Source organism: Leucoraja erinacea, chromosome 16, assembly GCF_028641065.1.
Source record: "Leucoraja erinacea ecotype New England chromosome 16, Leri_hhj_1, whole genome shotgun sequence".
In the NCBI taxonomy this organism is placed as follows: domain Eukaryota; kingdom Metazoa; phylum Chordata; class Chondrichthyes; order Rajiformes; family Rajidae; genus Leucoraja; species Leucoraja erinaceus.
The window spans coordinates 3,060,522-3,083,719 of NC_073392.1; the positions used below are offsets into that span (position 1 = coordinate 3,060,522).

The 23,198-nt window shown below is 48.6% G+C and overlaps 1 protein-coding gene across 2 annotated transcripts; it reads right to left on the reverse strand.

The window, feature by feature from the left end:
• Positions 1-337: 337 nt before the first annotated feature.
• On the reverse strand, positions 338-22,911 carry LOC129704462 (uncharacterized). Of its 2 annotated transcripts, XM_055647556.1 has the most exons (9): positions 22,336-22,911; positions 19,885-20,307; positions 18,365-18,471; positions 14,774-14,854; positions 8,102-8,221; positions 7,138-7,203; positions 6,121-6,224; positions 2,875-3,024; positions 338-861 (listed from the first exon to the last, which is right to left on the reverse strand). In XM_055647556.1, exons 2-9 carry the CDS (start codon positions 20,216-20,218, stop codon positions 486-488), a joined length of 1,338 nt encoding a protein of 445 aa, XP_055503531.1. In that variant the 5' UTR covers positions 20,219-20,307; positions 22,336-22,911; the 3' UTR covers positions 338-485. The 2 variants fall into 2 exon arrangements, with proteins under 2 accessions (XP_055503531.1, XP_055503532.1); XM_055647557.1 differs by lacking the exon at positions 22,336-22,911 and having other exon boundaries at positions 19,885-20,632.
• Between the last annotated feature and the right edge of the window lie 287 nt (positions 22,912-23,198).

Here is a 23,198-nt window from a genome sequence, read left to right on the forward strand (position 1 = left end):
TTGTGTTTGATTTAATGGATAACAATTAGAACATAGCAATGTACAGCACAAGAATAGGCCCTTCAGTCCACAATGGCAACTATGATGCCACGATTAAACTCATCTCCTCTGCCTGCACGTGATCCATGTCTCTGCTATCTTTAAGAGCCCTATCTAGCTCTCTCTTGAAAGCATCCAGAGAACCTGCCTCCACCGCCCCCATTGTCTATTGTCTGTTGTTAATTGGCTTCTGTAAATTGTCCTTCGAGTGTTGGACAGAACTGGTGTTTGTTGGTCGGGCTGGACTTGGTGGGCCGAAGGGCCTGTTTCCACGTTGTATACACAAAACAAGACTGAATGGTGTACAGGTTTTATTTTGATAATTATTGGAGTATAATATTCATTTCTCAGGAATATATTTATTTTACATCGAACATGAAAAAAATTATCATCCATAAATGTTGCCACCACTTGTTCAAAGCTCCCATTATAGTTTTAATATTGTTTTACACCTTGGTTTCATGCATGACCGTGAACGGGTGGAATGGCAGAATGCTTTGGCGGAAGTTATGCCTCCGTGAAATGCTGCTGAAATAATGATCGATCTCCTGTTCTGTTATTCCAAAGTCCATGTCCTGACGGAGCGAGCCCCACTCGATCTCATTGTCCACCAACTCTTCTCCGTCCTGCGGACCATGCACGTTGGAGTAGGCAGAACGTGGCCTCTGCTGGGGGTGACCTGTGATCGCCAGGTCCATGTGCTCCAGGTTCAGCAGGTCCTGCTCTGTCCACAGCAGAGCTGAAGGATGGCTCCACGATGCCTCAGCTCTGGGCGTCGACTGCGTTTGATGGTCTTCCAAAACGTGGTCCAGGCAGGTACAACTTTTGTAGAGAGATGGGGATAGTATTTAAACGAGTGCAAATAATAATAATAATAAATGCAAACGAGCTTTAGAAAGGAGACGAGGAGGAATTTCCTTCGTCAGAGGGTGGTGAATCTGTGGAATTCTTTGCCACAGACGGCTGTGGAGGCCAAGTCAATGGGCATTTTTAAGGTAGAGATAGATAGATTCTTGATTAGTACGGGTCAAGTCAAGTTTATTTGTCACATACACATATGCGATGTGAAGTGAAATGAAAAGTGGCAATGCTCGCGGACTTTGTGCAAAAAGACAAACAAACAAACTACAAACGGAATGGAACAGAATCACATGTTATTTTACATATTAAATATTGTGGGCGGAAGGAAAAAGGGATAAACAGCAATTTTTTAAAAAAGCAGTGGAGTGGAACAGTAAAAGTTGGTCCCTGGTGAGATAGGAGTCTACAGTCCTAATGGCCTCCAGGAAGAAACTCCTCAACCTCTCCGTTCTCACAGCGTGGCAACAGAGGCGTTTGCCTGACCGTAGCAGCTGGAACAGTCCGTTGCAGGGGTGGAAGGGGTCTCCCATGTCAGGGGTTATAGGGAGAAGGTACGAGATTGGGGTTGTGAGGGAAAGATGGATCAGCTATGATTGAATGGCGGAGTAGAGTTGATGGACCGTCTTGATGTGCATTTCCTCCCGCACCCCAGAGACGTACAATTACAGATGTGTAACTTGTCCCCAGTGGTGACGTTCTGGACAGTGTGTGCGGCTGATAAGATTGCTCCCGATGTTGGGGAAGTTCAGGACAAGGGCAGCTTAAGGATAAGGGGGAAATCCTTTAAAACCGAGATGCTCACACAGAGAGTGGCGAATCTCTGCTTGAAGGGCTCCTCCACAAGGGCTGATCTGGCCTACAGAGGGTAGTTTGCACATATTGTGTGTATTTAAGAGGAGTTAGACAGTGTTGGTAAGTGTGAGGGATGGAGAGAAGCGGGGTCCGTTGCATGATCAGCCTCCGTGAGTGCAGCTTGAAGGCCGAATGGTTTCACCTATTGTGTGTATCGTGTTGGTGAGACAGCTAAACTTGCAGAACGTGAGCCGAAAATGTTTCCGCGCTGTATCGCTGAGCTAAACTGAACTGAAAAATGCTGCCTGAACCGCCGAGTTCCTCCAGCACTTTGTGTTTTAATCAAGATTCCAGCATCTGCAGTTCCTTGTGTCTCCAGCATATGGTGTGGTAGATACTATTTGGGGGGAGAAAACATTCAGCTGATCCGCAGCTGATAGAACCATGTTGAGAATCCTCTCAGTAACACTGCAACAGTAATTGCCTGACATGATTCCATAGAGCACTTGTATGTGGGAAAGACCAGAGTTCTCACGTTTTGGCTGACGCATTTGGTAGTGTGTGCATGTACGTGTGCATGTGTGTGTGTGTGCGTATGTGTGTGTGCGTGTGTACGCCTGCACGTGTGTGTGTGCATGTGTGTACGTGTGCATGTGAGTGTGTGCATGTGTGTGTGTGTGTGCATGTGTGTACGTGTGTGCGTGTACGTGTGCACGTGTGTGCATGTGTGTATGTGTGTGTGTGTGCGCATGTGTGTACGTGTGTGTGTGCACGTGTGTGTGTGTGTGTGTGTGTGTGTGTGTGTGCGTGTGTGTACGTGTGTGTGTACATGTGTGTGTGTGTGTGTGTGTGTGTGTGTGTGTGTGTGTGTGTGTGCACGTGTGTGTGTGTGTGTACGTGTGCATGTGTGTATGTGTGTGTGTTTAGACGTGTGTATGTGTATGTGTGTGTGTGCACGTGTGTGTGTGTGTGTGTGTACGTGTGTGTGTGTGTGTGTGTGTACATGTGTGTGTGTGTGTGTGTGTGTGTGTACGTGTGTGTACGTGTGTGTGTGTGTGTGTGTGTACGTGTGTGTGTACACGTGTGTGTACGTGTGTGTGTGCACGTGTGTGTGGTCTCGTAAACAATGTGAAGAACTGGTGAACAGGGATATCGTGACCGCTCATTTGTTGAACAACTAACCTCAGGGAGCCATTGAGCACTGTTGGATAATTGGGAAGATGGGAATTGTGCTGGTTGCCGTGGCGACAGGCTATTCTGCTCCTTCTCCGGCGTAGTTCCAGTGGGGTCCTGGCCCTGGCCGCCCGGCGGTCCAACACAGCGTTCAGCTTCCTAAGGAAGATGGGAAAGAGTTTTTGAAGGGGGGGCCTCGACCCAAAACGTCACTGATGATTCCCCTTCCCTCCAGAGATGACAACAGGTACAGGAGTAGGCCATTTGGCCCTTCGAGCCAGCACCGACATTCAATGTGATCATGGCTGATCATCCCCAATCAGTACCCCGTTCCTGCCTTCTCCCCATATCCCCTGACTCCGCTATCTTTAAGAGCCCTATCTAGCTCTCTCTTGAAAGTATTCAGAGAACCGGCCTCCACCGCCCTCTGAAGCAGAGAATTCCACAGACTCACAACTCTCTGTGTGAAAAAGTGTTTCCTCGTTCTAAATGGCTTACCCCTTATTCTTAAACTGTGGCCCCCGGTTCTGGACTCCCCCAACGTCGGGAACACGTTTCCTGCCTCTAGCGTGTCCAAACCCTTAACAATCTTATATGTCTCATCCGGCAAAATTTCAGTGAATACAAGCCCAGCCGCTCCATTCTTTCAACATATGACAGTCCCGTCATCCCGGGAATTAACCTGGTAAACCTACGCTGCACTCCCTCAATAGCAAGAATGTCCTTCCTCAAATTAGGGGACCAAAACTGCACACAATACTCCAGGTGTGGTCTCACTAGAGCCCTGTACAACTGCAGAAGGACCACTTTGCTCCTGTGTTCAACTCCTCGTGTTATGAAGGCCAACAAGCCTTTCGCTTTCTTCACTGCCTGCTGTACCTAGCCCACAGCCAACAATTGCCTGTTTCGATTATCATCGTTAGTTTTTTGTATATCTTCCATTCATTCGTTCAACATCTTTCCACATCACCGTCTATATCTCTACTTTCCCTTTTCCCTGACTCTCAGTCTGAAGAAGGGTCTCGGCCCGAAACGTCACCTACCTTTTCCTCCAGAGTGCTTGCTGTACTGTTTTGGTACTCCAATCTGAGGAAGGACATATTTGCCATAGAGGGAGTGCAGTGAAGGATCACCAGACTGATTCCTGGGATGTCAGGACTGTCTTATGAAGAAAGACTGGATAGACTTGGGTTATACTCTCTAGCATTTGGGAGATTGAGAGGGGATCTTATAGAAACTTACAAAATTCTTAAGGGGTTGGACAGGCTAGATGCAGGAAGATTGTTCCCGATGTTAGGGAAGTCCAGGACAAGGGGTCACAGCTTAAGGATAAGGGGGAAATCCTTTAAAACCGAGATGAGAAGAACTTTTTTCACACAGAGGGTAAAGGAATCTCTGGAGCTCTCTGCCACAGAGGGTAGTTGAGGCCAGTTCATTGGCCATATTTAAGAGGGAGCTAGGTGTGGCCCTTGTGACCAAGGGGCTCAGAGGGGACGTAGAAAAGGACGAGACGGGCAACTGAGTTGGATGATCAGCCATGATCATATTGAATGGCGGTGCAGCGCTCGAAGGGTTAATGGCCTACTGATAGCACCTAATTTCTATGTTGAGAGGGATGTATGTTTGATGTTTCTATATTTCTTTCTCCTGAGAGATGCTTGATTCTGTTGAGTTACTCCAACTTGTTTTGTGTCTATCTTTGGTTTAAACCAGCATCTGCAGTTCCTCCCTACACATCAAAAAACTGCAGCATCTCTGGAGAGAAGGAATGGGCGACGCTTCAGGTCGTGAACATGCAAACTCCACACAGACAGCGTGGTCACTCAGGATCGAACCCGGGTGTCTGGCGCTGTGAGGAAGCGGATCTAACAGCTGTGTCTATGCGGACACTTCTATTTTTTTTTTAAACTGCTTCCAGTACAGAATGTCGTTCTGAGTTCATTCAAGTTAAACTCAGTAACAGTTCGAATAAAGGACCATGTACAAGACCTAACTTGTCCAGTTGCTGCACCAATAAGGGAGAAAAATAGAGAGTCCTGTATTGTGAGAGAACTCCCGACCCGAAACGTCACCAGCACTAATGTTCTCCAAAGATGTCGCCGAGTTACTCCACCATTTTTTTCCTCTATATGTGGTTCTGTTGTCATTTACAGTCTCAGAACAAAGTCACCTCCTGAACTTTAGGGACACAAGATAAAATGCAGAACAAGCCTTCGCCCACCTGAGAGTCCGTGCCGATTCAAACGAGGGGACATGACTTGAGAACACTCTCCTAAGTTTACTAGGGAGGGGAACTTCTTTAGACAAGAGTGGCAGGCTGTGTGCCATTCTTCCAGTAGAAGGTGGTGGAGGCACCATTCAATATGATCATGGGCTGATCATAAATCAGTATCCTGTACCTGGATTCTCTCCATGGAGGGTTATGGGCTGAGCGCACAAGGGCCACACTACTCCCTCTTAAATTTCGGCAATGGACTGTTGGGGCGAGATGACTACCTTCCGTGGCAGAGAGTTCCAGATATTCACCACTCTCTGTGTAAAAACTGTTTTCAGATCTCTGTCCTAAATGATATATTCCCCCTCTACCCTTAAGAACTATTTTACCCTTGTCCTGGAACTTCCCCAAGGGTCCCGAACAATCTTCACTGCATCCAGGTTGTCCAACCCCTTGCCGAGTTTTCCAGTTTCTATAAGATCCCCCCCCTCAATCTCCTAAATTCAAGAGAGTATAACCCCAGTCTATCCAGTTTTTCTTCATAAGACAGTCCTGACAGGCCCAGGAATCTAGTCCGTGAACCTTCGATGCACTCCCTCTAGGCGAATAATGTCCTTCCTCACCTGGGACATAGAAACCAAAACTGGTGCAGGAGTAAGCCAGGCCCTTCGGCCTGCACCGCCATTCATAGACCCTGGCTGATCAATCTCCCTGTGTAACCTGTACCTGCCTTCTATACTCGAAAATCCCCTTTGATATGTTTGCCACAAGGGTTACATCTAACTCCCTCTTAAAATAGCCAAAATTGGCCTCAACTACCCTGTGTGGCAGGAGAGTGTTCGTCTCTGGTGGTGTGTGGGAGGATTTCCCCCTTATCCCGGAGGAAAACCCACTTGGCCTGGACAAGCCCCCCTCGGGAACCCTCCCCCCCCCCCCCCCCCCCCCCCCCCCCCCCCCCCCCCAGTTACAAATGATATTCTCTCAGATGTATTACAAATTATATTATTACAAATAATAGATTTATTATTATTGTTCTTTACCTTCTTTTCCGGCAGTCAAACAGAATAAATCCACTTGCTGCTCCGTAGCCCAACAAGCAGAGTGCCGGCCACAGCATTGAGTTTACTGCCATTCCCAGTGTCAGCTGTAAGGTTTGTGTTGTCAATAATGTTATGAGAAACATAAGAAAAATAATTAACAGCATTTGTTCACAAAGATTTAAAATGCCCGCAGTTTCACCAGAGTTTGCCGTTTACAATAGACAATAGGTGCAGGAGGAGGCCATTCGGCCCTTCGAGCCAGCACCGCCATTCAATGTGACCACGGCTGATCATCCACAATCAGTACCCCGTTCCTGCCTTCTCCCCATATTCCCTGACTCCGCTATCTTTAAGAGTCCTATCTAGCTCTCTCTTGAAGGCCTCCAGAGAATTAGCCTCCATGGCTTCCACAGATTCACAACTCTCTGGGTGAAAAAGTGTTTCCTCGTCTCCTTTCTAAATGGCTTACCCCTTATTCTTAAACTGTGGCCCCTGGTTCTGGACTCGCCCAACATTGTGAACATGTTTCCTGCCTCTAGTGTGTCTAAACCCTGAACAATCTTATATGTTTTATAAGGCATACCCCATATTCTTAATCTGATCTTGCCACCTGCAGCCCGCTGCATGTGTTCAGGACACAGAACCTTGAACTGTCAGTGGAGTTTCCAATGAAAACTCGCTGTTACACATTGCTGTTCTAGTCCGTGGCCAACACAAATTTCCTTCCATTCTTACGTCATTTCCAAAGTGTTTTCCCTCAATTGTCTTACTGGGTCGTTGGACATAAGTACTATCCTTGCATAGTAATGAAAGTATTTGTGCCTTTGGCTGCTTCCTGTGCTTGTATTTCCCCAACATCTGTTTTCACGTGAAAGTATTGCTTCAGAGAAAACAATCCGTTTTTTCCTATTCCACCACACAAAAAATTAAAAACTCAGTGAGGAGTTTTCCCGAGGTTGGTGGTTGGAGATCGGCGGCAACTTGTATCGATACGCATATTGTTTCTGTCCAGCTTACCTGCTTGCTCCTGATCACCTCGTGTGGATTAGCGGGATTGTAGAAGCAGGGAGAGGTGGCGTTAATCTGGAATTGAATGGGATCAGTCGTACAGATGAAAAGATCCGTTTACCAAATACAATTTTTTATTTTATATATTTATTTATTTTAATTAATAACTTCTCTTTTGAGATTCAAGGAGAGGGAAGAATTACATTTTCATGTTTTTGTCCACTCCTTACAATGCAAAGATATGATCTATCTCTCTCAAGAGAGAAAAAGATAGATCAGCCAAGATTGAAAGGTGGAGCAGACTCGATGGGCCGAATGGCCTAATTCTGCCCCCATGTTTAAGCTTGATAGTTCTCATATATAGAATGATTTTATTTAATTGGATGGTACGCAAAGAAAAGTTTCTCACTGCACCTCGTTACCAGAACCAGGGGCCACAGTTTAAGAATAAGGAGTAAGCCATTTAGAACACTTTTTCTCACAGAGAGTTGTGAGTCTGTGGAATTCTCTGCCTCAGAGGGCAGGTTCTCTGGATACTTTCAAGAGAGAGCTAGATAGGGCTCTTAAAGATAGCGGAGTCAGGGGATATGGGGAGAAGGCAGGAACGGGGTACTGATTGGGGATGATCAGCCATGATCACATTGAATGGCGGTGCTGGCTCGAAGGGCCGAATGGCCTACTCCTGCACCTATTGTCCATTGTGTACGACAGTGATCGCAACTTCTACTGAAGTGCGGGTGGCCGTTGGCTCGCTAGGAGCTCATCCGCCCTTTGACAGGTGTTGTTTTTGGTCCTGCTGGGGGTCCACAGCCCCCACCTCACCTGGCGAACCAGGTGGGGGAGATGGTTTAGTCGCCGACTATCCGACCATGGAGCGGGTAGCGCGGGATGACATGGTACCCGTGGCGGGGGGGAACGTCCCCCCCCCCCCGACCTGACCTGAACAATACGAAGTCGTTTTGTCAGACGTTACCTGTCCATGTTGGTCAAGGTATTTTGTGACACAAGCGAGCTTGTTGAAGTCGTCTCTCCAGCCCTCGCACGCTGTTAATCGATCAGCAAGAAGCCCGTGATGACCAAACGTGAAAGAACACTATAGGAGGGGAGAGGTCATTAAATATCAGACTTCCAAAGGGCCTGTCCCACTTAGACGAGTTTATTGGCTACAGGCGACTGCGGCAACATTTTCAACATGTTGCAAAATGTTTTGGCAACAGTGGCGACAATGTTTGATGATGTAGGTTGTCGTAAGTTGTCGCCAGGTGTCGTAGGTGAATTCCATTAAAACTAGTCCCTGGCATCCGCCTAAAGAGTGGCCTAAGTGGGACAGGGCCATAACTAATACACCCATGTCAACAACTGTATACACTTCCAGAATTCCAGCATCCTTACCAACTGCATCACAGTACGGTATGGCAACTGCTCTGTCTCCGACCGGAAGGCATTGCAGAGGGTGGTGAAAATTGCCCAACGCATCACCGGTTCCACGCTCCCCTCCATTGAGTCTGTCCAAAGCAAGCGCTGTCTGCGGAGGGCGCTCAGCATCGCCAAAGACTGCGCTCACCCCAACCATGGACTGTTTACCCTCCTACCATCCGGGAGGCGCTACAGGTCTCTCCGTTGCCGAACCAGCAGGTCGAGGAACAGGTTCTTTCCGGCGGCTGTCACTCCTACTCAACAACGTACCTCGGTGACTGCCAATCCCCCCCCCCCCCCCCCGGACACTTATTATTATTTATTCAAATCGTTTGCTATGTCGCTCTTCCAGGGAGATGCTAAATGCATTTGTTTAAGAAGGAACTGCAGATGCTGGAGAATCGAAGGGACACAATAAAGCTGGAGAAACTCAGCGGGTGCAGCAGCATCTATGGAGCGAAGGAAATAGGCAACGTTTCGGGACGAAACCCTACGGGATTCGGCCCGAAACGTTACCTATTTCCTTCCTGAAGGGTTTCGGGAAGGGTTTCGGCCCGAAACGTTGCCTATTTCCTTCGCTCCATAGATGCTGCTGCACCCGCTGAGTTTCTCCAGCTTTTTTGTGTACCTGCTAAATGCATTTCGTTGTCTCTGTACTATACACTGACAATGACAATTAAAATTGAATCTGAATCTGAATCTGATCTGAATCTGCTTCGTACCAATGATTTATCGATGGGAGATTCTGTACTCACACCTTTTATTATTGGTTTTAATTTATTCATGTATTTGTGTTTCTCCTCGGCTATCATCATGAGGGGCAGAGACAAGGGTTGACGGTTTGGCAAAGTCAATAACTAGAGGGCATGATATTAAAGTGAGGAGGGCAATGTTTGCAGGAGATGTGCGGGGGGCAGGTTTGTGTTCACACAGAGGGTGGTGAGTAAGGCAAGGCAGCGCCTTTACCACCTCAGGCAATTGAGGAAATTCAGAGTGTCTCCGTGGATCCTCCAGTGCTTCTACGCAGCGGCGGTGGAAAGCATCTTGTCCGGGAACATTACCATCTGGTTTGGGAATTGCTCTGTCAAGGACAAGAAGGCTCTGCAGAGAGTAGTGCGTTCGGCCGAACGCACTATGGGAACTTCACTTGCCCCCCCCTGCAGGAACTATACAACAGGAGGTGCAACTCCAGAGCAAATAAAATCATGAGAGACCCTCTTCCACCCCTGCAACGGACTGTTCCAGCCGCTATGGTCAGGCAAACGCCTCCGTTGCCATACGGTGAGAACGGAGAGGTTGAGAAGGAGTTTCTTCCCAGTGGCCATTCGGACTGTAAACGCCTATCTCACCAGGGACTAACTCTACAGAACGTTTTTCCTTCCATTATTTATTATGTAAAAGAATATGTGTGTTATGATTGTGTTTATAATTTGTTTGGTTGTTTTGTTGTTTGTCTTTTGCACAAAAGTCCGCGAGCATTGCCACTTTCATTTCACTGCACATCTCGTATGTGTATGTGACAAATAAACTTGACTTGACTTGGTGGGTGCCTGGAACGCGTTGCCAGGGGTGATGGAGGCAGATACCACAGTGGTGTTTCAAGAGACTTCTGAATAGGCTGGGAATGGGGAGATGTGGACGCAATTCAGGTAGATGAGAGATAGGCTCGGCATAATGGGCCGAAGGGCCTGTTCTTGTGCTGTACTCTTCTATGTTAAGTGTTTTTCATCAATGATCGGAGCAGAATTAGGCCATTCAGCCCATCAACTCTACTCTGCTATTCAATCATGGCTGATCTATCTCTCCCATTCTCCTGCCTTCTCCCCATAACCCCCGACACCCGTACTAATCAAGAATCTGTCAATCCACTGACTTGTGGCCTCCACAGCCACTGTGGCAAAGAAATCCACAGATTCACCACCCTCTGACTAAAGAAATTCCTCCTCATCTTCTTCCTGAAGGAACATCCTTTAATTCTGAGGCTGTGACCTCTGGTCCTAGACTCTCCCACTAGTGGAAACATCCTCTCCACATCCACTCTATCCAAGCCATTCACTAATCTGTATGTTTCAATGAGGTCCCCACTCATCCTTCTAAACTCCAGCGAGGTCAGGCCCAGTGCCCTCAATCGCCCATCATACATTAACCCACTCATTCCTGGGATCATTCTCGTAAACAGTCCTCTCCGCATCCACTCTTTCCAGTTCCTCCAGCACTCTGCGCTTTGCAGAAGACCCCGGCACCTGCAGTTCCTTTAACATGGTCTCCAAAAATGTAACCCTGTCTGCAACATCCCCGCTGCCAACATTGTGCAAGGAATGTCGATCTTTGTCCCCAATGGCTCTTCCCAGCCTTGTGTCTGACTAATGTTGGAACAACAGCCTAGCCCCTTGCCGTTATCCTGACTGGAGAATGGACAATTAGCTGAACAATGTTCCCATTGTGGATCGGCCCGCCCTGTGACTCATTGTAACTGCAAACCCTTCACCATCGATAAATCCTCCATTTGACAACCTTCTCTTTCCTGCCTTCAAGGATAAACAGGGGCCTTTTCCTTGGAGGAGAGGAAGCTGGTCTAACAGAGGTGTATGTACAGCAGGCAACATCTCCGCAGAACTTGGACGGGTGACGTTTCGGGTCAGATAGCGGAGTCTGGGGGAGAAGGCAGGAACGGACTATTGATTGGGGATGATCAGCCATTGAATTGCGGTGCTGGCTCGAAGGGCCGAATGGCCTCCTCCTGCACCTATTGTCTATTGTCTGTTGAAGCTTCTTCAGACTGATGCCTGAAGAATGGTTCCCACCCAAAACATCACCTCTCATTGGGCACAGTGGTAGAGTCACAGCGCCAGAGACCCGGGTTCGATCCTGACTACGGGTGCTGTCTGTGTGGAGTTTGTACCTTCTGCCTGTGACCTGTGTGGGTTTTCTCCGGGTGCTCCGGTTTCTTCCTACATTCCAAAGCCGTGCAGTTAATTGGTTAATTGGCTTCGGTAAACTTATAAATTGTCCCTAGAGTGGGTAGACTGCGCGTAGATTGTCGGCACAGACTCGGTGGGCCGAAGGGCCTGTTTTTGTTCCGTATCTCTAAACTAAAAAAAAGCTAAGCTATCCACGATCTACAAGTCAAGTCAAGTTTATTTGTCACATACACATACGAGATGTGCAGTGAAATGAAAGTGGCAATGCTCGCGGACTTTTGTGCAAAAGACAAACAACAAAACAACCAAACAAATTATAAACACAATCATAACACACATATTCTTTTACATAATAAATAATGCAGGGATGCCGCCTGACCCCGCTGAGTTACTCCAGCACTTTGTCTTTTTTCCCCCCCCCCGTAAACCAGCATCTGCAGTTCCCTGCATCTAACAGACGCACACGTTCTGGTTGCCCTGTGACTTTGAAGGGAGTACAGGAAATGTTTACAAGCATGCTACCGGGAATAGAGGATACTAGCTCAAAGGAGAAGTTGGACTGGCTTGGGTTGGAGCATGAGAGGAGACTCTAATAAAGGTATATAAGATGAAGAGAGATGTAGATAGGGTAGACAGTCAGAACCTTTTCCCCCAGTGTAGGCATGTCAAAGACCAGAGGGCACAGCTTGGAGGTGAGAGGGGCAAAGTTTAAAGGAGATGTGTGGGGAAAGTATCTTTAGACGGAGGGTGGACAAAAATGCTGGAGAAGGGTCTCGACTCGAAACGTCGCCTATTTCCTTCGCTCCATCGATGCTGCCTAACCCGCTGAGTTTCTCCAGCATTTTTGTCCACCTTCGATTTTTTTCCAGCATCTGCAGTTCTTTCTTAAATGTTTCGCCTGTACAGAGGGCGGTGGCTGCCAGGGGTTTGTTGTGGAGGCAGATACGATAGTGGCAACGACAAAGTGTTTAAGAAGGAACTGCAGATGCTGGAAAAATCGAAGGTAGACAAAAAGTGCTGGAGAAACTCAGCGGGTGAGGCAGCATCTGTGGAGCGAAGGAAATAGGCAACGTTTCGGGCCGAATCCCTTGGGAAATAGGCAACGTTTCGGGCCGAATCCATTGGGAAATAGGCAACGTTTCGGGCCGAATCCCTTGTCTCCTCCATGGAAATAGGCAAAGTTTCGGGCCGAAACCCTTTCGGGTTTCGGCCCGAAACTTTGCCTATTTCCTTCGCTCCATGGATGCTGCTGCACCCGCTGAGTTTCTCCAGCACTTTTGTCTACCTACGATCGTGGCGGTATTGGATAGGAGGCTTTTTGGATAGGCACATGGATATGCAGGGAATGGAGGGATATGGATCACGCACGGGCTGAGATTAGTGTAACCTGGCATCACGTTGTGGGCTGAAGGGCCTGTTCCTGTGCTATCCTGTTCTATGTGGATCTGGTACACTGTAGGTAGCGGGAGTCAGTTGTCTGTGTGGAAGGGGCCGGTGTGTGGAGGTCACAGTTATTCACTGGTGGGGAAGATAGTTAACAGGAGGCAAAGTCGAACCTTTTATTTACACAGTGGCTGGGTGTTCTGTGGATATGACGGAGGTGGCTTTAGAAAGGAAACTGGAAAATATACAGCAAGGGGGAGAAATGTGCCAGATTGCACAAAGGCTGGCAATCTGCCGAGCTTGTGTGTTGGCTACTGCGGACAGGGTGAGTGAGGAGCCCCAGGGTCACCGTTTGTCCTCAATCAGCACTTTTACCGTGGGACACGCCATCCAGTTCCTTGCTTCGTCTAGTTTTAATTTCGTTTCAGGTTCAGAGACACAGCGTGGGAACCGCCCAGTCCGCGCCGACCAGCGCTCACCCCCCCGTACACCACGCTATCCCACAGCAATTTACAATTCTACACCAAGCCAATTAACCCCCGCAAACCCGCGCGTCTTTGAGATGTGGGAGGAAACCGCGGCGCGGGCGGTGAAAACCCACGCGGGTCACGGGGAGAAGATCCAAACTCCACACGCAGGCAAGATGGATCACGCATGGGCGGGATTCTCTGGCGCCGTGTGGGCCAAAGCAACTCTACCGTGGGCCACCGTGATCCACTAGGAGCCTTGCTTGTCTGTGTCCAGGGGCCGGTCCTGGAGGTCACAGCTATTCACGCGGGGAAGCTGTGCTAACAGGAGGGTGCGGCGGCTTATTTACACACCCCGGGTGTTCTGCCTTGAATGACGGAGGTGGCTTTAGAAAGGAAACTGGAAAATATACAGCAAGGGGGGAAATGTGCCAGATTGCACAAAGGCCGGAGCTGCGGGACTGTGTTTGGCCCATGCGGACAGGGTGGGGAATCGCCCCAGGGTCACCAGTTTGTCCTCAATCAGCACTTTTTACCGTGAGAGACTGCAACCAGTTAAGATTTTTGCCTCCACCACAGTTGAGGAGGTGTTTGGAGGACTCCCAGTCTGTGGTGGAAGTCAAATTTGTGTTTATTGTTGTTATTGCAATTGTACAATTGTGTACACCGATGACTGCCTGCAAACAAAACCGTCAGACCATAAGGTCTGAATGACCAATAAAGGAAATTCAATTCATTCAATTCAAACCTATGACCCTTAACCCCTGACTTCGATGACCCTAACTCCCCTCCCCTCCCCCCCCCACCCCCATTCACTCTTCACTCGGACTCTTTCATCTCCCTGGTGTCTGTGACTGTTTGACCAGTGACAAGCCCGTAAACAACTCTGATACTGGGCTGAGGCAGATTATTAATGTCCCCACATAAACACAGCTCGCTGCTTGGAAATGCTTGAGTTTTTATCCCTGGTGTCAGACAATAGACAATAGGGGCAGGATTAGGCCATTCGGCTCCTTCGAGCCAGCACCGCCATTCAATGTGATCAAGGCTGATCATCCCCAATCAGTACCCCGTTCCTGCCTTCTCCCCATATCCCCTGACTCCGCTATCTTTAAGAGCCCTCTCTAGCTCTCTCTTGAAAACATCCAGAGAACCGGCCTCCACCGCCCTCTGAGGCAGAGAATTCCACAGACTCACCACTATCAGGTGTGGCCGTCTCGCTGCAGAAACCAACCGGCAGTGAGTGACACAACTTAGGGGCTTGGAGTGGCGAACAGTCGATGAACGGGCTGACTCGGAAACTTGTGATGGAGTTAATATTGGAGCTGGGAGATTTTCCCCACTGCACCACCAACACAACTTTGAGCTGCCATGAATCTCGGAGCTGCTGTTTACAATTTTGAGTTTTGATTTTCCTTATTCGGCAGTAGCACGAGGATTATGGTTAGAGCTTCCCACCTGCTGGCAATTCACCAAAGCTTGTTCGTTCTCCATGATCACCGCCTTTCCCCTCGAACCATCGCTCAGCTGCACCATGACCTGCGGTTCCAAGGAGAATCCTGTTAATTCGGAAAATGGTAACATCCGGAAACCATCAGGTCAGCAGTAGTGTTCTTATTAGTCCAATTCGAAGAAGAAATAGATAAATGTGAGGTTATCCACTTTGGTGGCAAAAACAAGGGGGCAGATTATTATCTCAACGGGGTTAGGTTGGGTAAGGGGGAGGTACAGCGAGACCTGGGTGTCCTTGTACACCGGTCACTGAAAGTTGCCGTGCAGGTACAGCAGGCAGTGAAGAAAGCTAATGGAATGTTGGCCTTCATAACAGGAGGATTTCAGTATAGGAGTAGAGAGGTTCTTCTGCAGTTGTACAGGGCTCTGGTGAGACCACATCTGGAGTATTGTGTACAGTTTTGGTCTCCTAATTTGAGGAAGGACATCCTTGTGATTGAGGCAGTGCAGCGTAGATTCACGAGATTGATCCCTGGGATGGCGGGACTGTCATATGAGGAAAGATTGAAAAGACCAGGCTTGTATTCACTGGAGTTTAGAAGGATGAGGGGGTCTCTTATAAAAACATATAAAATTACTAGACTAAGTGGGGCCCGTTGGGTCCCATGTTCACACGGGAGGGCTGGTCCCCCGACGCATTATTCCACCAATTCCAATATTGGTGGCCAGTGCGGGGGCTTTCTGGAGCGCTGGTATGGGTTCTTGGGGTGACAGCTCAGTCCCTCAAGCCTGATCTGCTGGCAGCTCACTCATGGCTGGTGGGCTGGCAGTTGACTCATGACTATTCCTTGAAATTCCATTTCAAGCAGGGTGCAAGGCCACCGAGTTCAAATCCATGTTCCTACCATTTCAAGCAGGGCGCAAGGCCACTGAAATCAAGTGCAGTTTCTTACCACTATGAGCAGGGTGCAAGGCCACCGAATTCAAGTGCAGTTTCCAACCACTTCAAGCAGATTCCAAGGCTACCAAATTCAAATGCAGCTTCATACCATTTCATGCAGGGTGAAACCACCATAAAACCACACAAAACACCAAACTCACAGTTCAGTAGACATTTAGTGTGTTCAGTTGATTCACAGCTCAGACAGAGTTGTGATCTCTCCCTCCCCCATCATGCAGAGACTGAGCCACACCCACACTTCTGGGTTTTATAACCCCTCCCCCTCCCACCGGAAAATGTGTGGCTTTCAGGGCGTGATTGACAGGGTTTTATCTAAAATCAATATACAGTGCAAACAAGTGCATTTGCAGTAGTGCCTTTCAACTTCAAGTCAAAGCACCCAAGCCGCTATTTGAAGTAAGTAGTGCCTTTCAACCTCAAGCCAAATCACCCAAGCCACCATTTGCAGTAAGAAGTGCCTTTCAACTTTAAGCCAAAGCTCCCAAGCCATCGTTTGCAGTAAGTAGTGTCTTTCAACTTTAAACCAAAGCACCCAAACAATCATTTGCAGGCAGTGTTTTTTACTTCAAACAAACCATAGTTTCATTTTCAAACTACATTAAGGGGACTCACAGTTGTGTAGACATTTGTTCAGTGTTATTGAGAGCTCAGAGAGACGTTATCTTGGCTTCATCCATCTTGCAGAGACTGAGTGAGGCACACCACTTCCTGGTTTTATAGTCCCTCCCCCTCCCTCCAGCAGGGGCAGCAGAGAGAATGGTGATTTTAAAAAAAAACATTAATATCTCTCTGATTTATCATCGATAGGAAATATCCTCCGCACCCGTAAGGCGGAGGGGGGCTCTGAGCGAGGTGGCAAAAAATGACGGCCGTAGGTGGTGGCGTTCTGTCGGAAATCGGAACACAGTGGACCAGAAGCGGTCAAGATCAGAGTTTTAGTAATATAAGATAAAAGGACTGGACAAGCTAGATGCAGGAAAAATGTTCCCAATGTTGGGCGAGTCCAGAACCAGGGGCCACAGTCTAAGAATAAAGGGGAGGACATTTAAGATTGAGGTGAGAAAAAACCTTTTCACCCAGAGAGTTGTGAATTTATGGAATTCCCTGCCATAGAGGGCAGTGGAGGCCAAGTCACTGGATGGATTTAAGAGAGAGTTAGATAGAGCTCTAGGGGCTAGTGGAGTCAAGGGATATGGGGGAAAGGCAGGCACGGGTTATTGATAGGGGACGATCAGCCAGGATCACAATGAATGGCGGTGTTGGCTCGAAGGGCCGAATGGCCACCTCCTGCACCTATTGTCTATGTTTCTATGTTTCTAAGAAATATGAATGAACTATTTAGTTATCAAAGTATCCCTTCCTCTAAAACACAACCCTTAAACACGGTCCTTCCACAAGCTAGGCTCTACCCCATTGCGGACATTGGACTTTGTCTCTGGAACTGATGTGCTACAATGCTGAGAACTATATCCTGCACTCTGTATCTTCCCAGGTAGACAAACATGCTGGAGAAACTCAGCGGGGTGAGGCAGCATCTATGGAGCGAAGGAAATAGGTGACGTTTCGGGCCGAAACCCTTTCGGGTTTCGGCCCGAAACGTTGCCTATTTCCTTCCCGACTACCACACTACAGACATTGGAATATTGCAGGTAGACAAAAATGCTGGAGAAACTCAGCGGGGTGAGGCAGCATCTACAGCCCGAAAAGTTGCCTATTTCCTTCGCTCCATAGATGCTGCCTCACCTGTTGAGTTTCTCCAGCACTTTAGTCTACCATCGATTTTCCAGCATCTCCAGTTCATAGAAACATAGAAACATAGAAATTAGGTCCAGGAGTTTGCCATTCGGCCCTTCGAGCCCATACCGCCATTCAATATGATCATTCTGATCATCCCACTCAGTATCCTGTACCTGCCTTTCTCCATACCCCCTGATCCCCTTAGCCACAAGGGGGGAATCTAACTCCCTCTTAAATATAGCCAATGTTAACTGGCCTCAACTACCCTCTCAGCAGAGAGTTCTAGAGATTCGGGTCACTCTCTGTGTGAGTTGAGTTTTTTTTCTTACATCTTGGTCCTAAAATATTTCCTAAAAAGTTCTTCTCATCTGAATTGTAAAGGATTTCCCCCTTATCCTTAAGCTGCAGGCCCCTGGACTTCCCTAAGCACGGGAACAGTTCCTGCATCTAGCCTGTCCAACCCTTAAGAATTTTGTAAGTTTCTATAAGATCCCCTCTCAATCTTCTAAATTCTAGAGAGTATAAACCAAGTCTATCCAGTCTTTCTTCATAAGACAGTCCTGACATCCCAGGAATCAGTCTGGTGAACCGTCTCTGCACTCCCTCTATGGCAATAATGTCCTTCCTCAGATTTGGAGACCACAACTGTACGCAATACTCCACAGTGTGGTCTCACCATTTAACACTCTGGATCTTCCCCTTTGCCCTTGTTTGGCTAAAGGGATCCCATCCTTATGGAGAGAACCCAGGTACAGGTACTAACCTTCATTCTATCTTGAGCTATTTTATATCGCAGTGGGGGAATATAATAGCAAGGTTAACGTTGGACAATAAATATCTCAGTAGGAGTCCAAATTCGGGTCTACTGGAAGATGGAGTTGAGTTTTAGATGTTCTTACCTCAATTTGAACACAAGGTGAGAACAGGTCTCTGTCTGAATTGCAGCTGCCTTCAGGCAGGCCCCAGACTCCAAGCACCGTGCAGTTCCCCGCGGTGAAATCCAATACTATTGTTGGGTTAAAAAAAAAAAACTATTATCCAAAGGCATACTCGTTGTCAGGATTCTTTATTGCACCTGATATTCCTTGACGCAGAAGCATGACGTGACGTTTAGTTTAGTTTAGAGATACAGAGGCAGCATCTCCCGAGATCTGCCACAGAAGGTAGATGAGGCCACAGTTCATTGGCTACATTTAAGAGGGAGTTAGATGTGGCCCTTGTGGCTAAAGGGATCAGGGGGTATGGAGAGAAGGCAGGGACGGGATACTGAGTTGGATGATCAGCCATGATCATATTGAATGGCGGTGCAGGCTCGAAGGGCCGAATGGCCTCTACTCCTGCACCTAATTTCTATGTTTCTATGAGAACATGGAACGTTGCCTATTTCCAGAAGGGCTTCGGTCCGAAACGTTGCCTATTTCCTTCGCTCCATAGATGCTGCTGCACCATAACTCAGCGGGTCAGGCAGCATCTGTGGAGAACATGGATAGGTGACGTTTCACAGAGTGCTGGAGTAACTCAGCGGGTCAGGCAGCATCTCTGGAGGAAACGAATGGGTGACATTTCGGGTTTGGGAGAACTGGCTGGTTGTTTTCACTGCTGTCAGTGCACTAAGGGCGGCGCAGTGGCGCAGCGGGTAGAACCGCTGCTTCACATCGCCAGAGGCCCGTGTTCGATCCTGACCTCGGGTGCTGACTATGTGGTGTTTGCACGTTCTCTCTGTGACCATGTGGGTTTCCTCCGGGGGCTCTGGTCTATCAGTTCATGTCATAGAACCAGAATTAGGCCAATTGGCCCATCAAGTGTACTCCACCATTTAATCATGGCTGATCCATCTCTCCCTCCTAACCCCATTCTCCTGCCTTCTCCCCATAAACTCTGACACCCGCACTAATCAAGAATCTATCTATCTCTGCCTTAAATATATCCCCTGACTTGGCCTCCACAGCCGTCTGTGGCAAAGAATTCCACAGATTCACCGCCCTCTTTGTGTCTTGTTCAAGATCCCAGCAGTTCCTTGTCCCATTCTGTGATCTTATTGAAAAATAGAAGATTATTAAGGGCTTGGACACGCTAGAGCCAGGAAACATGTTCCCGATGTTGGGGGAGTCCAGAACCAGGGGCCACACAGTTTAAGAATAAGGGGTAAGCCATTTAGAACAGATGAGGAGACACTTTTTCTCAGAGAGAGTGGTGAGTCTGTGGAATTCTCTGCCTCGGAGGGCGGTGGAGGCCGGTTATCTGGATACTTGCAAGAGAGAGCTACATAGGGCTCTTAAAGATAGCGGAGTCAGGGGATATGGGGAGAAGGCAGGAACGGGGTACTGATTGGGGATGATCAGCCATGATCACATTGAATGGCGGTGCTGGCTGGAAGGGCCGAATGGCCTCCTCCTGCACCTATTGTCGATTGTCTTACCTTTGTGAAAGGGTCTCAGGATATAAACGCCAAATAGAATGAGCAGTAAGAGAATGATGAGAATGAGGGGAGCGAGGAAGATGAGTGGACACTTGAGTCTGTCGGCGATGAGTTCCCGTTGGAGATCCAGTGGGGACAGATCCCGTCTCCGCGCCGCCCTCCGCTCCGCTCTCTCGGCGCGGGATCGCCCGATGGTGGGGAACGCCACGCGGGAAGGCTTGCCCTCCTCCCCACTACCACTGCCCGCGCAAAGCCCAGCGCTGGGCGTCTGCACGCTGGTGACAAACATGGTGCAGGAGTGAAGCCTCGCACTGCGCTGCCTTCCAAAGGACATGTAAGTGGGACAGGGCCTTAACGCTCAAGTGGGCCGCTCGAAACCAGTTGTCCATCTGACTCCTTGCATCTTCACCAATGCTACCAGACCTGGGGGGGGGGAAAAGTGATTCAATAAACACATGTATGAGGTTTACTGATGGGTAACGTGTTGTTAACACAATAACAACATTGGGATGATTTATATTACAGATCCACCGCAGGAAAATGGGTGGTGGACTGGTGATGGTGTCTGCAATGTCTGTGGAAACAGAGAAACATAGACAATAGGTGCAGGAGTAGAGGCCATTCGGCCCTTCGAGGCTGCACCATTCGCCATTCAATATGATCATGGCTGATCATCCAACTCAGTATCCCATCCCTGCCTTCTCTCCATACCCCCTGATCCCTTTAGCCACATCTAAATCCCTGTCCCACCTACGCCACATGTTTGCCGACTGCCGGCACCCGTTATAGGACGCCGAAAATGTTCAACGTGTTGAAAATCCAACGGCGACCAGAAAGACGCTACTACGACTCTTTGGGCGACTGAGGAGACGACTCACGACCGTACAGGCGACATGTCGCGGGGTGTGAGTAGTCGCCCAAAGAGTCGTACCTTGTTCTGGTCGCTGCTGGATTTTCAACATGTTGTTGGCGGGTGGCAGCAGTCGCTGAAAAAGTCGTGTAGGTGGGACAAACGCTACCATGGTATCTGCCTCCACCACCACCCGTGGCAGCACGTTCCAGGCACCCACCGCCCTCTGTGTAAAAAAAAAAAAATTCTCCACGGATCTACTTTAAGCTTTGCCCCTCTCACCTTAAGGTTATGCCCCCTAGTTTTTGATATTTCTATCCTGGGAATAACATTTTCTGACTGTCTTTGCCCTCTCATAATTTGACATTTTCTACATTCTATCACAGTATTTATATTCTACACTTGCCTTACCTTGCACTAAATGTTATCCCCTTATCGTGTAAGTAAGTAAGTTTATTGGCCAAGTATTCACATACAAGGAATTTGCCTTGGTGCTCCGCCCACAAGTAACAACATGACATACAGTGACAGTTACAAATGACTCAGAAAACACTAAACATTAGTAATAATAAAACATTAACATTGATCAAGCATGTGAACCAACAAAATACCAGATCAAAGGGAGGCTACAGATTTTTGGCTGTTGAGTAGAGCTACTACTCATGGATAAACATTGTTTTTATGTCTGGCTGTGGCAGCTTTGACAGTCCGGAGTCGCCTTCCAGAGGGAAGTGATTCAAAGAGTTTGTGGCCACGGTGAGAGGGGTCAGAGATCATCTTGCCCGCTCGCTTCCTGGCCCTTGCAGTGTACAGTTCGTCAATGGAGGGAAGGTTGCAGCCAATAACCTTCTCTGCTGATCGGACGATTCGCTGCAGCCTCCAGGTGTCGTGCTTGGTGGCTGAGCCAAACCAGACCATGATGGAGAATCATCTGTACATTGTGAATGGCTCGAAGGCAGATAAAAATGCTGGAGAAACTCAGCGGGTGAGGCAGCATCTATGGAGGGAAGGGTCCTTTTCTCAGGATCCAGTGAAACCTTTACCATTCACCTGCTGATTTACCTCTGTTGCTGTTGCCATTTGCAGCTCCGTGGGTTTTCAATTCCTTGTTTAGATTAGTTTAGAGATTCAGCGCGGCAACAGGCCCTTCGGCCCACCGAGTCCATGCTGACCGCCGCACACTAACACTATCCTGCACGCGCACGCACACACACGCACGCACACACACACACGCACACGCACGCACGCACACACACACACACGCGCATACACACACACGCGCACGCATACACACACGCGCGCGCACACACACACACGCACACGCGCACACACACGCACGCACACACACACACACGCGCACACACACACACGCACACGCGCACACACACACGCGCGCACACACACACGCACGCACACACACGCACGCACACACACACACGCACACACGCACATGCGCACACACGCACGCACACACACACACACACACACACACGCACACGCGCACACACGCACACACACGCGCGCACGCACACACGCACACACGAACACGCGCACACACGCACAATAATTTACACATACACCAAGCCAATGAGCCTACATACCTGTACGTCTTTGGAGTGTGGGAGGAAAGCGAAGATCTCGGAGAACGTACAAACTCTGTACGGATAGGACCCGTAATCGGGATCGAACCCGGGCTCCGGCACTGCAAGCGCTGTAAGGCAGCGATTCTACCGCTGCGCCACCGTGACTGCCGACTATTGCCAGGGCTCAGGAGGATATTGGAGCCCCTTCGATCAGCACGAGGTCTCTCTCCCAGTGTAAACTCGGGGCAAGAGCCGGTGATACAATTGCTTTCCCAAGACTGAAATTACGCAGCGTCTTAAAAACCGGATCTGCGGTGATTTTCAGCTGTAAACACACATTAAAACTGTACAGGCGGAGTTCCCTGCAGGGAGCCGAGTCATGGAGTTACACCCAGAATCAGAAGCACTTTGCCAAAACACACGCACACACACATTTCCTTCCAACCTCGTTAGAACATAGAATGGTACAGTGCAGGAACAAATCCCTCGATCCACAATGTCCTTGCCGAATATGATGCCAAATGAAACTAATCTCCTCTTCCTGCACATAAGTTCATAAGTCCAGAAGTCGTGGGTGCAGAGTTAGGCCATTCGGCCCATTGAGTCCATTCTTTCTCAATCCCATTCTCCTGCCTTCTCCCCGAAACCTGTTCTAATCACCTTTACCATTCTACGTTTTTGATCTCCTTCCCCTTTGATGTCTCGTTTTCACACCTTACTCTTCCTTATCTCTGTATCTCCCTCTCCCCCGACTCTCAGTCTGAAGAAGGGTCTCGACCCAAAACTTTGCCCATTCCTTCTCTCCAGTGATGCTGCCTGCTTGTCCAGCTGAGTTACTCCAGCGTTTAGTGTCTGAGTTCTAATCAAGAACTTCTGTCTGT

Coding starts and splice junctions, on each gene's coding strand:
- LOC129704462 (XM_055647556.1), bottom strand. CDS start 20,218: ATGTCCTTTGGAAGGCAGCGCAGTGCGAGGCTTCACTCCTGCACCATG. Junction 18,472..19,884: donor CCTGAGACCCTTTCACAAAG/GTAAGACAATCG, acceptor ACCCAACAATAG/TATTGGATTTCACCGCGGGG. Junction 3,025..6,120: donor TTTGACTGCCGGAAAAGAAG/GTAAAGAACAAT, acceptor CATCTTCCTTAG/GAAGCTGAACGCTGTGTTGG.